Consider the following 16,409-nt stretch of genomic DNA (forward strand, 5'->3'; position numbering starts at 1 on the left):
AGGATGTTTCCCATCCCACAGAGGGATTCCATCCCCTCCATGAAGCCAGGATGTGCATCAGAATCTTAAAATACAGGGACATCCTCAGGAATTAAAGGAGGACAAAAGAAACAATAAGGATCTCTTAAACATCCCTGTGGCCTGACATTTGAAGAGGGCTGCAGTAATGACCTGCTGGACCAATTCTTTGTCCTTGGTCCTCTCCTGATGGTGAGGGATGCAGCTGCCTGTGACTGCCTTGGTCTGTGTACACATATCCCTGTACACCAACATCCCCGCTAAGAATCCCTCAGACCCCATCTAGAACCCCTTAATCAGGAGAAATCCTTCTTAACGTTCAGACTGGACTCTTGAAGCAACATTTCATCCATCAAAAGCTGAGGGTGAGTTTATACTAAAGGAAATAAAAAAATCAGGATACTGAGCAATTTTGGTTTTCTTTCCTTTTTTGCTAAATTAAAATGATTTAGTTGGTTTTATGAATTAAACTTTCAAGGTGGATATATGATCCTGCAGCATTCTTGCAGGAATTTAGATGGTCAAATACACAGATAAGAAATCATATGAATGAAGATTATAATATCAGGCTGTGGGAGTTTTAAGTCTCTCTTCGAAATACAGGTTGTGTTATTCCTGTGGCCTCACCCTTATTAAAAAGCTCAGGAAAGTCTGTTTTTTCCTTCACAAGCATGTGGAGTCCTAGCCAAGCCATGCTAGCTTTCTGCACAGCTTATCAAGATAAAAGTGCAGGTGGAAAAAATCCTATTTCTGTCAAACTTAGCCTTTCAGCAGCAATACCTTTGGCTGTTTCCCACTGTGCCTCCTTTGCAGTACAACTGAGCTGGAAAATAGCAATGCCTACAGGAGGTTTTTAGAAGCAGGAGGTGGAACAAGAGATGCAGAAAACCTTAAGAACTGGCACAAAAGCCAGGTTCTAACCTGCATGGCTGTATCCCAGCTTTCTCCTGCTGTTCCCAGTAGTTTCCAGAGCACATAACAAGTCCAGCCTAACCCCAGGCTGCTTTTGGCCAACTTGAGCTCCTGTTCTAATTCTGATGTCAGTTGTCTGACCCTACAGTGCAGAGCAAGACCTCCCTGTGCAGTTTGTAAAGAATGTTTTGTCTGCATTCATGAAAAAAACCCAAAAAAACAACAACAACAACAAAAAAAAACAGTCTTTGCTCCTTTTCCATTCAAAATCCACCTTCTGGGGAAGATGAATACTTCCAAAGCTTCCTAAATCTACAGTTTTCTGGGTGAAATAAATTGGTTTCTTCTCTTGATGTTTTCCTTTCACCTATAATAAAATGTGTTTTATTGTAACTGACCGCATTAATTGATGCCTTGGTTATGCACAGTGCACAGGTCAGATAATCAATATATTTTACCATTTAAAACCAGAAGGATTTGTGATCAATTCAGAGTCTGCCTTCTAATCTCAGGTATTCAGACTTTGTTTGTTTGTTCTGTTTCTCCCTGTGGCTGATGTGAATAACAAAAATGTTGTTAATATAAGGTTTTAAACATTCCTAGCACCTGAGGACCAATCCTACTTCCTTAGGATACAGGCAGACAGTGTTTTCCTCGAGTGAAATGACAGAGCTGTTACGATTTCAGCTGCCACCTCCTTCTCACCCCACTGCAAGGAGCAGCGGGCTGTGCTTTTTTGAAATGAAAGTGGAGCTGATCACTGCTGGTGGGGAGTCACACCCTGCTTTGGAGGCAGAAACGAAACCCTGACTGGCTTCAGAGGAAGAGGGGACAGCCAGAGGCGACAGAACAAACTGTTGTGCAGACGCTGCAGCCACCGGAGATTGCAAAGAGACGACCTTGTCACCAGACGAGGCTCTTCCAAAGCTTCTTATCCTCTTGTGCTGAGCTTAGCAGCAAGTCTGTCCCAATCACAGCGTGGGGTGTGTGACCCGCTGCTCAGGCCGGCCACAAGTGTGTGCACAGGGGAGGCTGGCATGAGCCTTCTGGACCTGCTTCTCCTTCGGGAGGGGAGGCAATGGCAACGACTCGGGCACGTAGAGGAGGAGGTGGTTGTGCTTGTGGGTTTGCTCTGCTCTTCACAATTAAAGTTGTCCGACTTGCTTTTCTACAGGTGCAGGGTACAGGGAGTGATGCACGCATAGTGCTCAGATAGAACCACTTTTTGGAAGTAGAGTGATGTTCTCCTACATCCCTCTGCTCCCAGCCAGCTGGGATTTCTTCTCAAGCCTGGGTACGCGTTAAAATACCCACAAACGTGCGTTTTAAAGAATCTCGTGTCTTGTCGCCCTTTAAGAGTTTGTCTTCCACGTGCACCCTCTCTTGACTAATTTTATGGGAAAATCCACTGCATTTTAGGTTAGTTTGGGGCTTCATAACGTTCAGGGTGAACACTCCAGCACCTGCACGGGGGACCATATGTAGAAAGAGGAGAGGAACCCCACAGACCGCGTGTCCTGCACACACACACCTGGCCAGCACAGCCCTCTGCCCCAGCACGGACCGATCACTCCCGCGTCCGGCCAAGAGAAAAACGAGCGGCTGCCCTGTCCGGGGCACCGCAGCTGCCCCCGCCTCCCGGGGGAGGGCCGGGGCCGGGGCCGGAGCATCCCAGCGCGCCTGCGGGGGCCCGGGGGGCGCATCCCGGCGTCGGCGGCAGCCCCCGCCCCGCCAGCCCGCCCAGCCTGCGGGACGGCGGCGCCGCCGGAGCGTTGCCCTTTTAAGCTGTGGCCCCGCTCGCCTCCTCCCCGGCTCCCGGAGGGGCTCCGGCAGCCGGCACCGACCGAGCGACACCGAGCGACCTCCGCGCCCGCCTCGCTCCCCGCGGATCGGACGGCGCGGAGCCCCCAGGGCGGCGGCGGGGCCGCGGCCACCGCGCTGCCCCTGCCCTGCCTCCGCTGCTCGGGGACCATGGGATGCTGCACCGGCCGCTGCACCCTCATCTTCCTCTGCACTTTGCAGCTGGTGAGTGGAGGCGCTCGGGGTCGGGGGGAGCCGGCGGGGACCTGCGGGATCGGCTCCCCGGGAAGGGTCCGGGAACAAAAGCGCCTCGGTGCCCGCTGCCCCGGGCTGCGCTCCTCCGCAACTTCGGCTCGGAGCAGCAAGGTGGAGGGATGTCGGGCTGCGCTCCGGGAACGCTGTGCTGCGCCCGGGAGGGGGGGATTTACCGATGCTTAAAACTCAAAAAAAGAAAAGGGAAAAAAAAAAAAAAAAGAGAGAGAGAGAGAGAAGAAAGTAGTTTTCAATTAGTAAGTTTGTGCTTATAAAATACAACTGAAAAAAGAAGAAAATTACTCTGTGAGAGAAGTCCTGGCGGCTCGGTGGCGATGTTGCAAACCAAACCAAACTTCATATATGCCAAAACCCAGCGGTACCTTCAGCCTCTTTCATGGAGAGGTCCACCTGCCTCTCACCCTGGTCGCCCACATCCCACCCTGCTGGGGCTTGTGCTGGCTTGGAAGGAATTATTTCAAACCTCCTCGGGATAAAGCGCTCAGATAAAATGTGCCTATTAATACGCAAATGTTTATGTAGGAATAAACTTCCCAGTGTGCGGAGAGTGCGGTCCCTGGTGGGCACGGGTCGGTCCCTGCTGGGTGCGAGTTCCTGGTCCTTGTGACATCTGCATAGAGGATAAACAAAGGTCTGGTTGTTCCCTGAGTGTCTGCGCATCCAGCCTGGATCTGGAGGGTCCCCTTCTTGTCAATAGCTAATGGGCTGCAGGGCTCCTCCAGCCTTAAAAAGGAAATGACAGCATCTGGGGCTTTAATTTCATTGACTTCTCCCAAATTTGCTTTATTTTGGAGCGTTAGCAGCGCACAGGAAAGGGCAGGCTTCCTGCGAAGTTCTTTTGAATAGTTTACTGGTGCCAAGGGGCGAATTCAGTTAAAACTCTTTGTTTTGGAGTTGGGTGCTGTTGACAGCGTTTCTTTTTCTGAACAGTCAGGGAGCAGACACAGGACTGAAGGTTGGAGAGGAAAACTGGGATTCTGCTAGTTTTGAAATGATAGCCACCAGCCTAAAATTGAAATAGTAGAGAGGGTGGGAATGCACCCCTGTGAACCCAGACCAGCACAATCGGAAGATGAGTGTGGAGGATTTGACTCATGGTTAAACAAAATGCAGAATAGAAGTGATGAGGTTTTCTTGCACAAAGCGTCTTGCTCAGCATATTTATGAGTGAGTTGAATGGCTGGGGAGTGTATTTAGTCTCCTGGATTATTTCTTTTGATTTTTCACCCGTGATCACACAAGAAAGAAGCTGCACCCTGTATTACGTTAGAAATTGGCGTCTCAGCACTCACTGTCTCTTAAACCCCTCACTATGTCATCTTGCTCTAAGCACACACTCACACACTGGGGAAAAAAAAAGGAGGGGGGGGAATGAGAAAAAGAAAAAGCCATGAGCTACTGGTGCTGTTCTGATTTCTGACAAGCGTGGGAGTTTTCTCGTATCCAAGATACAGGGACAAAGAACCCCCAGCATTTTATTTTCCTTAAGACCCTCCTCCTTGAAGAAAAGAATAAGTTTGGCTCATTCTTAAGCAAGTTTGGATGCCTCAGCCATAGCGATTTCCCATGGCACTTGCTGGGTGAATTGGTAGAGCTGGAAAAATGTGAACTATGGTGAGGGAATTTCTGGAGCTGTGTTCCGGTGGGGGTGAGGTCAGGAGATCCTGGCCAGCTCCCAGCAAGAGCTTGGGTGAGGGTGAGATCCAGCATGGTGCTTTTTTATTTACTTTATTATTTAATTAAGCAAACTTTGTCTGTAAATCATCACATCACTTCCACATCCACATGGCCAAGTGACGTGCAGGGCTCGCTACTGCCCAGAGTGGGCTCTGCTAAGACAAAACACTGAAGCAATCAGGCCAAGATCATCAATAAATTATAATGACATGAACTTCCTTTGTTCCTCTCATGTCTCTGCTCAGCTTCATTTGATACTTTGAACCCTTCACAGCCTTCCCTGTTTGTTGCCAAGCTCTGTGTCTCCCACTGCCCAAGTCCCAGGGGTGAAATTCTGGCTCTTGTGTGGATGTTTTGCCTCTGGCTCAAGTGGGGAGAGGATTTTGGTGCTGGGATCTCCCACTTCAGTCCTGCAGCACACCTCTGAGATCTGTTACATATTCCGATGTCTGTTCCTTGAAGCTTCACAGGGCTTTTTATATAAATGATGAATGGAAACATTAACAATCCCCCAAAAAACTCGAATCAGGGATCTGAGTTGCAATGCTTCATATAGATTGTTTTATTATTAGGTGCAAGGAGTTGAGTGAGCGTGCGGGGAAGTGTTTGCACACTGCAGTCTAAATGTTTCCTTGGGGAAAAAAAAAAAAAAAAAAAAAAAAGGGCAGAAAACAAACAAATTCATCATTTGCAGTGTGTGTTCCCAAAGAAAAAGTTTGTGCTCCAGCCGGAGAGCAGAACAACGTGTGAATTGAAGGAGCTGCTACACAATGCGAATACCAACGAGCTCCTCAGCCCCCCACGGGCTGAGCCTCGTGGCACAGGGAGAGGAGGAGAGCGTTTGCATCTGTCTGAAGGAAATCAGGGCTGACTCCCCAGCGGTTTGCTAATCAAGGGGGGAGGGAAGGCTGTAGTTTGAATAAATAATTTGCCGTGTTCCAATTTTAGATTATTGTTTCCTTGAAGTGTCCACGTTAGGCTCGGTGCTTTGCTGAGCGGTGCTGCAGGGAAGCTGCAAGAAGGTTCTGGCTCTCCCTCCCTCTGTCCTGCTGTGCATCCCTGTCCCTAATCCTTATCTTTTTCCTGGTCCAGCCCTACCTCCAGCAGCAGTTTGGGTGAAAGTTGTCCCAGGTCAGAGCTACCTGGCAAAGGGCTTATCTATGCCTCCATGGATGGCAGAGAGGAGGACCATCAGCAAAGTGTTGGGGTGTTTTTCCAGGGTTTGTTATTCCCAAAGGGGTTGTCACCTCCCCATTCCCACTTTGCCCAAACACCTCTGCCGTCCAGGAGCTGTTGTCACCTATAGCAGACCAGCCCTTCCTCATCCCTCCCAACTTCTGGGCAGATGCGTATTAAGAAACAAGAGCAAAGTTTAAATGAGCCCTGGGCCTGCCCAGGAAAAAATAAGGAGGTTCTCTGTCGGGGAACCTCTGTAGTGGGTTAAGAAATGCCCCTTGAAGGAATTAGAGTGGAAAAAGGTTTGCCAAGGGCAGGATTTCCGAACCCGAGTGGAATGAGGCTGTCACACCCACCAGTGGGCTGGGTGGGTCCTGGTGAGGAGCCACAGACCAGGGCTGGGTCTCAGGCAGGGAGATATTAAATAATCATTGATTTGCTGCTTTCCTCTCGGCCAGTGTGAGATTGCACCCAACTGGTGAATTTTCTGGAGCAGTAAGTGCTGGTGCACCGGAGGCACTATGTGAATTTATTTCCACTGAGCATGGAAAAATTTCCTCGCTCCTCGTGCCCTGTCCCTATAAATCAAACAACTGTAGTTTCTTTACATTCTGCCCATGGATTGAGAGCTCAGATGCCAAGCAAAGCCTGGAGACAATTTTACAGATACATTATAAATCCCTCTAGAATAACAGTTTTTAATGGAAAAAGTGACTAATACTTCAGATGAGCACAGAACAAGGCGCCCTGGGATGGGGCTGCACATCAAGACTAACCAGAAGTAACTATATACATTTATTTATATATATATTTATTTGTTTGTTTCCTTGCGCTTTCTTTCTGCCTTGCTCCTTTCTTAGTGATTCCTAATTTAATCTCTTGCAGAAGAGGGTGACCAGTTCTGGAAGCTATTTAAAACCAGCACAGATCTTTCTCTAACTACTCTCTTGAAGTGGTTGTATTGGTTTGACTGAGGCATAAAATGATGCAGAGCATTTGGGGAGTGAGGGCAGAAGGGGAGTGTGGCAGACTGGCAGTGGGTGCTGTGGAAAGGCTGGATCTGGGATAAAATGAAGTGTGAGTTAGAATAGTTGGAATAGAGGGATTTTTTATAAGGGCATGTAGGGATAGGACAATGGAGAATGGCTTTAAATCGAAAAATAGTAGGTTTAGATTGGATATTGGGAAGAAATTCTCCCCTGTGAGTGTGTTGAGGCCCCGAGAAGCTGTGGCCCCATCCCTGGAAGTGTCCAAGGCCGGATTGGATGGAGCTTGGAGCACCCTGGGGTAGTGGAATGTGTCCCTGCCCATGGCAGGGGGTTGGAATGAGATGATCTTTAAGGTTCTTTCCAGCCCAAACCATCCTGTGATCCTGGTTGTCTGACTGACCCATCAGCACAGGTGGGTGTGTGGGAGGGTGGCAGAGCGTGTCTCTCTCCAGGGACGGGAGGAGACAGGATTGCAGTGTCTGGGGGCTGTAGGAATGACTTGCTTGGCTTTCTCCTCTCCATCCGAGGGATCATTTGGCCTGGAGGTTGGGAGAGGAGAGCAGGACTTGTCTGTCCCCTCCTCTGCAGCTGCCTCTGGAGCCAGGGCAGAGCCAGGCTGCCCTGAGGGAGCTGTGAGCCTGCCCAGCTGCCGTGTGGCTGAGCACAAAGCCTTGGGGGGAAGAGCAGGTGCAAGGGGAAGCACAGCGTCCCTTTGCTCATCACGCTGCTCAGGACCCCTCCAAAATTACCTTGTGCTCTCCCCAGCTGTTTATCTTCTCCATGGCTTATGGTTAAATTCTAACCCCTGCAGGGAAAGGGCCATCTTTGGTGGATGTGCACAGCACCCAGCTCTGTGATGGCTCCAAACTATCCTGAAGTCCTTGAACAATATTCCAGGCTAAATAATAATGTAAGACTAAAGACTACGTTTGACAGATGCTGTCTTCTCCGTGTCTGTTCCAGACAAAGGAAAATTAAAGCTGTGCCAATAATAGAGCTCGTCAGCAGTTTCCACTGAAGCTGACTTTCAGTAGAAACCTGGGGATTTGACTAAATGAATATTTTCATGAGAAGTATCTGCTTTCCATAGACAATCCTGACTTTTTCTCCCAAGTTTTGGCCAGAATATTTTGGCGAAAAGTCAAAAATGTGCTGGCAAATGCTTGCTGTGCTGGCAAACATTTTTAATTTTGGAGTGGTGGAGCTTTTCTTACAAAAAGTTGAATTTTGCATGAGATTTTTCTTTTCTTCCCCCGTTTTTCCTGAGCAGCTGGAGTCAGTGCACTGCGGCACAAGGGAAGAACAAGGGAGGAGCAGTTTGGGGTGCGTGTTTCAGACATGCCCAGGTCTCCTGGCTCCCCACATCCGCCTTTCCTATGGTGGTGCTGGAGATTGCAGATGACTCACAGGAACTGTGTCCTCTAACCAAACCCACTCTGGCCAGGAATGAAATTTGGCCAAAGCCAAGCCAAAAAAGCAGCTGAGGGCAGGGTGGTGTTGAAGTCAACTCTCCTTGGAGAACTGGGGTTTTATTTCGGCTGACGCAGTGTCTTTGTTGACCACTCTGATTTTTCCTGGTCCCTCTCTGCTCCTTTGGCTTCCCCTTTTCCTCTCAGCAGAAGAAGAGAAGGAGCTGGTTTTCCCTGATGGGGACCCTCTCCCTCTGGCTGCTGTGGGGTTAAGGGAGCTGACGTTGCTCCATTGTGTGCTAATAATATATGGAAACTCAGATCGTTTTGGCCGGGGTGCAAAGTGGAGCTCTTCCAAGAATCTGCTCCAGGGGCCCTCAAGTATGAACTCTTGGAGAACAAACTGGATAACAAAGGCCAGATTGTGATCTCTTTTCCTCCAGGAAAACCCTGGACTAGCCCATTGCTTTTTGAGCACTTAAAATGCATATTATCCAGTGAGCAGCAAGTGCCCGAGCTGTAGCATTGCCTTTCCTATTAACAAGACATTGGGTCTGAGGTCAGTAGAACTGAACCTCTCTTTCTTGTTAAAAACCCTCCCAAAACCAGGGATAATTTGTGATTTCACGTTCCCTTTGTTCCCACACCTCCTGCAGTAGATGTGATGAGCAATTCCAACTGCACAGGTTGTGTCTCAGTGTTTCAGTTTGGTAGAAAGAGAGTTTTCAACCAAGTGGAAACTTTTGTCTCAAAAGCAGCACATTCTTCACCCTTTCCCTGTCTAAAGAAGATGAGGAGGGAAAAAATGACATTTCTGGACAAAAAAAAAAGGAAGAAAATACCCTGGCATTTAGCAATGTTTGCTGAAAATTATGGGGGTGTTTATTGTGCCAAACCCCAAATATTTTGAACTTTTACAGAAGTTTGAAAACGCTTCTGAAAAAAGTTGAAAAGTCTTTGTAAAGAAGTTGGTTTGTTGTTGTTTTTTTCTCATTGGGGTTGTGCACCCTGAATGTTCTCACCTTTCTCTGGTATCATCATGTCTCCCCCAAACCCAGCTCATGGTAGGGTTTAAGGAGAAAAATCCTCAGAGGGAAAGCACAGGTTTGGGTGTTGCTCAGGGTGGTGCTTTGCAGCAGTGACTCATCTGCTCACAGTGGTTTGGGGTATTTTTGTTGCAGAAGGAAACTCAATGAATAAACGCCCTGTGGAAATTGGAATCTGAGATATTTTGTAATCGTCCCAGAGTCATATTATTACCTAAAGTTCATGAGATTTCAGACTCTGAATAAACAACTTCTGCTTCGTTTGCTTATTGATCTTTGGTAAGAGTCAGAATCTTATTTCACCTTCTCCTTGCCAGGGATAATAGTAGGGATTATGAAAGTATGGATTAACAGGAATAAAAAGTCGAGACTCAGTAGTAGTAAAGTAATAATAGGAGAGTAGGTGGTAATAATAGGGAGGAGAAAAACTGAAATGATTGAAATACATGGCAGAAATCTCTGAGATGATGTTTCAGCAGAATTGCTGCTTCTCACCAGCGTGTCTCACCTTGAGGACAGAAAAGTCAATGGTGGTGTTGCTGTGGCTCCTCCTGCCTTAGCCACAGCAAGCCTTGGCCCCACATCTGACAGTCCTTGTGAAGAACAGAAGTTTATTTTGTTCTGTGTTCTAAGGCTTCACAGACTGTGGAGGAGCGCGCAGCAGATCTCTGCTGGGGCAAGATCAATATCTCCTCCCTTGACTTTGCTGTAGCTCATTAACATCAAATGTCTTTTCCAAGAGGTGCTTTTTGGTCTAGTTTCCACAAGGGCTTAATTGCCATTTTCCTGCTGTCTGTGGCTCTTTCTTAGCACAGCTGCTTTTGTGTCAGAATATTGGACACAAGTATATTGTTTATCAAGGAAGCACACGTCCCAGATTTTCTCTCAAAGGTGAGAATTCATGGAAATCAGGAGCGCAGCTTTTCCAATCCCCTTTCCCCCATCATCCATCAGGTGCTGCTTGGGTGATTCCAGGTTTAATAATTGAGATGTCAGATTCCCTGACACCTTTGGGCTGAAAGGATGATGGTGTGGAAGCGGTGACCTCAGCTGCCATCTGCCTGGGCCTAATGGAAATATACTGTGGGAATTGAGGCAACAGCTTGTCTTCATCACCCGCTCAAGGCGGGCAGACGTCAGGACTTGCTGTGCCAGCTTCCTTTGCCACCTCTCAGCGACTGGCCAGCCCTGCAGGCTGCTTCCCACCTGCTCCCCAGGCTCTCTCTGGCCAGCAAAGTATCCTGCTTTTCTTCCCTCTTTCCTCTTTTTTTTTTTCCTCCATTTTTTCCCTCCAGTGCTCAAAACTCAAGAAAATCAGGGTCCTCATCGTGTTCTTTTGAACCAGTGGGGCAAGCATACAGATGTGTGCCCAGCCCTGATGTTCAGCAGTGTGGGAGCACAGGTTGCCCCCCGTTTCAGCAGCAGAGACATCCCAGTGCCCAGCAGTGGGGTGGGAGGGCTGGATGTGCTGTGCTCTGTCACTGTGCCATCCCTGTGACCTGGGATATAACTGACTGAGGTCAGAATGACACACTCTGTCCTTCCTTGGTGAGCTCTTGGCCAACTGGTCACTTGGGCAAAGAGGAAAGAGCAAGAATTGAACAGTACTGAGGATAGTTCAGTTTCATTTCTCCAGAACTCCTAAGACCTGATAAAAAATATATTCAGGTGCTCAGATGAATACACAGTTACAGCAAATACACAAAACCTGGGAAGATGCCTCCTGTGACACCTCTCAGGGGACCAGGGACCTGTCTTGTGTCTGTGGTGACCCTGACAACAGCCTTGGGCCCATTAAAGCATTTGGTGCTGATTTATGTTTTCCAAACGCTGTTCCCTGGGGATAGTTCATCTGTGAGCACCATTTCATCTGAACAGGAAGGTGAGATAGAGGACACTATAGAAAGGGATGGAGCATTTTGTTGCCCACATACAACTTACAAAATATTGAGTGTAGCCTTGCATGGCGTGCTCTGAGTGCTGTGGTCATCCATCACGGATAAACAGGCTCCCCACAATTAACAGTTTGTCACTGTCTATCTTCAGCTCCACCTGAGCATTACCTCTGTAGTAACCAGAGCTCAATTTCAGCACCAGCGTGGTTGACCTACTTGGAGATCAGGAGTAATCTTAAGTCCTGGCCTTACTTAGGTTTGTTCATATTTAGGAAGTTTGGATGTTATTCTACAGTACTACAACAGGAACATTGTCCTGCATGTCAGAAATGGCTTCTTTGAGCTGAGAGTACACTGGGTTCTACTCTAAGGTCTCCAACCAAACTTCTTCCCTACCTGAAGCTCAGCAGATGGATGGTATTTTTGTGGAGGGAACATGACAGGGTCTTTGCTTAATATTACTGCTATGGTCCAGATATTGGGAGAGTGTAACTCCATCCTGTGGAGCTTCGGAGCAATCTTTCTTCCTTTGAGAGATGCTGGATCATTGATAACTCCTTTAACAACTCCCACTTCGGTGGAGGCACCACATCCATATGCTCCTTGAACCAGGATGTACTCATGGGCATGTAAAAAAACCCCAAAATTTTCTGCTTATTACTAAGTGAAGCTGGCTAGAGGAAAAACTGCTCTTGTATCAAAGACCCACCTCAGAAGACAAGAAAGAGCTGGCCTGGCCTGGCTGTCTTGGACCTTCATTTAAGGTCATTCATTTCAAGAGACCTTGGAAGTGGCACAGACCAGAGATAAGTGCTTGTCAGCTCATAGGTCCACAGAGATAAGGACCAGGACCAGGCCCATGGGCTGATGAACCTCATGGAGAATGACCAAGGCCTGAGTCCTGAGTCTTGGGCAGAATCCCAGAACCTCCCCAGAACCCAAAACACCTCTGAGGTTCTGAGCCAAACACCTGCTGTTCAGCTGCAGCACAGAACAACTCCCACAGCCGATCCCTGGAGGGTGGTGCAGGAAACATCCAGATCCCTGGCCAGATTTGAGGACTGTGCATTTAGATAACCTGCATGAATGTCTGAACAACTGGCTGCTGAGCCAACACAAGCCCAGTTCCCAGTTCCCCATGGCTGCTGGTAATCTGTTAGCAGATTTCCATGTGGGAGATGGGAATGGGCTCTGACAGGCTGCTGGCACCCCTGGCTCCAGCAGACAACACTCTTCTTGTGATATCATTGTGGGAAAGGCAACACACCTGCTTGTATTGTGGATGTACAGAATTAGGGGAGAAATCTGATTATCCTAATTACTCAGAAATGCTAAATATGTGCAGAATACCGTTTGGCTAATTAGCTGGGGAGATTGCTGGCTGTTCAGCAGGGAGCAGAGTGGGTGCTGGGAGAAGTGTGATGGGGGTTCACAGGCTGTTTTGTGCCCTTTGCTGTCTGAGCATGTGGAGAAAAGTGAGCTTGGATGCTTGGAGATGTGATTGCCAACCTTAAAACAAATTAAAAAGCTGGGAAAGTGCAATTTTTTTTTTCAGATGTCTGACACTTTTTACGACTGTGGGTCTCCAAATTTCCCATCTCATTATTTTGAGCAGAAAAATCCAAGGGAAGGATGAATTTGCCTTACTGCAAACAGCTGCTGAGAGCCCCTGCACAGCCCCTTCTCAGAGGGATCTGTTCTACTCCTTGTCCTGCCTTGTGCTGACACAGGCACAGCCTCAAATGCTTCTGATGCCTGAGGAGACCGTGAGGTAGTTGGTTCTCTGAATGGTGCTGCTTCATTTGCATTTAATAAGCTTTTCTGCACCACTGAGGGGGTCTTGTGGCCCCAAATCTGGCCTGAGGGGTTCCTGTGGCCCCAATCTGACCTGCTTTTCCCAGAGCAAATCAGGCAGATGCTAAGCAGGATGGAGGGTGGTTCATGCTTAGATCCCAAGGTATTAATCCCCCCCATATCCAGATCCAGAGAAGTAGACTGGTTCCTCCAGCTGCATGCTGGACACAGATCCACCAGGGAAACCCTGAGGCTGTTTGGGAGGGCTGCAGGGAGGCTGGGACAGGTGATGTGCACAGCTTGGTGTGTCCTACAGCCAACACAGCTCTGCCATCAAGCTGGAGCCAAACCTCAGATCTCCTGGGTACAACCAGTGCCCAAAACTCACATCCATCCATCTGTAGCTGTGCTTCCCCGTATCTTTAAATAACCCTGCCTGGCTTTTACTCCTGACCTAGCAGAGATGAATGTTCACCTCAAGCTTTTCTGGAAAGGTTCCCCTTCCTGCTCCTGCAAGCTTGGGGTCAGTCCTGCAGTCAGTCCAACACAGCATTAGCTGGGCACTTCACTGGGAGAAGCTACAAAACATTTGGGCCTCCAGGCTCTGGAGAGACTCTCCACTGAGACAGTTTAAAGCTGAGTTGTGTGACAGTGAGAAAGAATAGATAGGGTGATAGAAAAACTCTGCCATGGCTTCAGACAATAAAGACTGTGTCTCCCTTGTGATGAATAATGGCTCTTTGTTTTATTCCTTAGATGACAGGGCTGTTAGAACTGCTGAGAACTGTCCCAGTGCTAAATATATGGGTGTGCAATAAAGGCTCTGCAATCCATGAACTGAGACTGAATGGATACTTGAGTGAATCATTTCAAGTACGATGGATTTCTGGAGCAGCTCACAGTGACAGGAGCTGGCAGGGCAGTATCCTGTAGGATGCTTTCCTTGTGTGAGGCGTATCCCAGGTTTCATGGCTGCCAACTTTTTTTCCTCATGGAGCCTCCCTTGACCATATTAAATTCCTCACTCCCAGTTTTGGCCACTAACCTCTGAACAAAGGGCATTTCAGATGGAGCTCCAGGGCTTGGTGCTGAGACACTGTCCAGATTTGCAATCAGAAATCCCAGAATCCCAGTCCTGGCACACTCAGTGGGAATGAAGCAGTAAACCCCAGGTCCAGCTATAGGCCAGGGCTGGGAGCTCATCAGAACCCATCAGAAACAAGGTCCTGCTACAATCAGGAGGAAAACCCTGCATCTTCCTGCTGCAGTGTCACCAGGCTGGAGGAAGAGGCCTTGCATAGATGTTGTTGTCCCTGTCTGGAGTCGCCTACAGGTCCTGCCAGATTAAATTTCCTTGAAGTTACTTAATGTAACAGCAAGGATTTGAATTTCCATAATGTGGATTAGCACTTCTCTATTTTGGCTAATCTTTGCAGTCAGACCCACAAGCGAGAAGATCAGAGGACCTGGGGGGAAAAAAAGGCCAGGAAGTTTGGACTAGGAGCAAACCAAAAATGCCATTGTTCCAGGGATGAGGAATAATCTCACACCTCCAAGGAGAGGTGTGGATGAAGCTTTGGTGTCACAAGCTAATAGAGGACAAGTCTTTGTCCCTTTCCATGGTTGAAGGAGACACAAGAGTCTGGGGGGGCCCCATGGTTGGGACTCAGCCCCTGCAGGGTCACCAAACTCTTGCCCTATGGAGACACAATCACAAAGATTTGCTGCAAGTGAACTTTGTTCTCCAGAGCTGCCAGAGCGGCATCTATTGACCAGCCTCTATTTTCAAAAGGAGAGGAAAGTGGAAAAAGAGAAGGAAAAGAGAAATTCAGCTTTGCTGTTGAATAAACCATGAGCTGTTGAGGAGCTGTGACTCTGCAGCAGGGGAGGGGCAGGGGCAGTGCAGAAATAAGGGGACAAAAATGTCATTCAAAAAATGAAGCAGAGGAGGGGCCTGGCCATTGTGTGACACTCCTGGAAACCCGGAGAGTTGGTTGGTGGGAGGCCAAAAGATGTCTACAATGAAAGAGAGACACTCGAGTGGACTGAAAATGCAAACAAATTGGGCAGCGCAACAGAGAAGATAAATGATGCTCATAAAATAAACAATGGCTGAGTGACACTGGATAAACAGTTACATAGAATAACACCACTGTTTGTCCCAGCCACCCTAATTGGGAGGCTGGGCAGCATCCGATGAAAACTCTGTGTTGCACATTTTCCCCTTCTAATGAGGAAGATTTTCCCTCCCCCACTGGAAGCCTCCTCCCCTCAGTCCCATTTAGCAGCAAACTGAAAGGCCTGGTTTCATTCCACTTTCCCACAGCAAACTCATCCTGGCAGGAGCTGCATTAAGGAGAACAAGTAGAAAATGATAATAAATTGAGGACTTGCTCTTATTTCACCTTGTGACAAATCTATCCAGTGGGTGACTCAGGGAGGGCGATAAGAGCATGGACTGGGCTGCTGCTTTCCTTTTGGTGCTTGGTCATGTGGAAAATAACCCCATTCTAGCCCTCACTCAAAAGGGCTTTCCTTTAAAAAATAACTCTTTTTAAAAGGCACTGAATCCCTCTTTACCCTGTTGGAAAGGCAGCAGCTCGCCTCCATCAAAGTGAACGTCACGGCTCTCATTTCATCATCCACTTGGGCTGAGGAGAAAAAACAAAGGGCGTGCAGCACCAAAAGTGAGGTGGTCAATGCTATCAGTGCCATTGGGAGAATTTGGTAAACCTCAGTGGGTTTTCAGCATGATTCTGTACTGCTGATGAATCTCTGATGAGAATTTTTACTTTTGCTGAGCTCCTCTCAAGTACAGCAGGAAACTCAGCGGTGCAGGGGACAGTGGGCATGAGAAAACCACAGCGACTTCCCCCACAGCCACTCTCACGCTGTGAATCCCAGAAAATCCACCCTGGAGCCCTGATTCCCAGCACTCAGATTGTGTTTTGCAGCAGAGCTGTGCTCTCACCCCTTCCATGACTGCCCAGAGTGGATTGCAGTTCCCAAACCATTCCATCACCCATGGAAGGGAGGGGCACATCTTCAGCCTCAAATTGTGCCTAAACCCTTTGCTACCTCCCTCTTTAGATATGTACTTGATTAATCTATTTGAGCACTTTGCATGTTGCTGTTTTCTTGCTTTTATTTGAGGGAAAGAGAGCTGGGGCTCTGCTCTGCAGCCTGCACTGCTCCTGGGGAGGCACAGCTGGGGAAGAAATCCAGGAGGTGGCTCAGCCTTCCTCACCTCTGAGGGACCCTGCTGAGGGTGCTGGTGACTCCTGAGATGTGGGTGACACCTCGGAACTCACCTTTGTTCACACAAAATTGTCTCTGCCTCCTGAAACGGCTTGAAAACCGGATTGTCCCTAGTTTGCATGCCTTGAGGGAGGCAGGGAAAGCCAGGGGTTTTACCTGTAA

At 48.2% G+C, this 16,409-nt stretch overlaps 1 protein-coding gene across 3 annotated transcripts in view; it reads left to right on the forward strand.

The window, feature by feature from the left end:
* The first annotated feature begins 2,841 nt into the window (after positions 1-2,841).
* NKAIN4 (sodium/potassium transporting ATPase interacting 4) overlaps positions 2,842-16,409 on the forward strand; it is a 50,150-nt gene continuing 36,582 nt past the window's right edge. For all 3 annotated transcript variants that reach the window (XR_010744864.1, XM_066330858.1, XM_066330859.1), the window contains exon 1: positions 2,842-2,955. Coding sequence is in view for 2 of the 3 variants with exons in the window: in XM_066330858.1 (XP_066186955.1) it covers positions 2,902-2,955 (54 nt within the window). In the remaining variant the exon portion in view is untranslated. The remainder of the gene's footprint in view (positions 2,956-16,409) is intronic.

Source organism: Sylvia atricapilla, chromosome 16 (genome assembly GCF_009819655.1).
Source record: "Sylvia atricapilla isolate bSylAtr1 chromosome 16, bSylAtr1.pri, whole genome shotgun sequence".
Classification (NCBI taxonomy): domain Eukaryota; kingdom Metazoa; phylum Chordata; class Aves; order Passeriformes; family Sylviidae; genus Sylvia; species Sylvia atricapilla.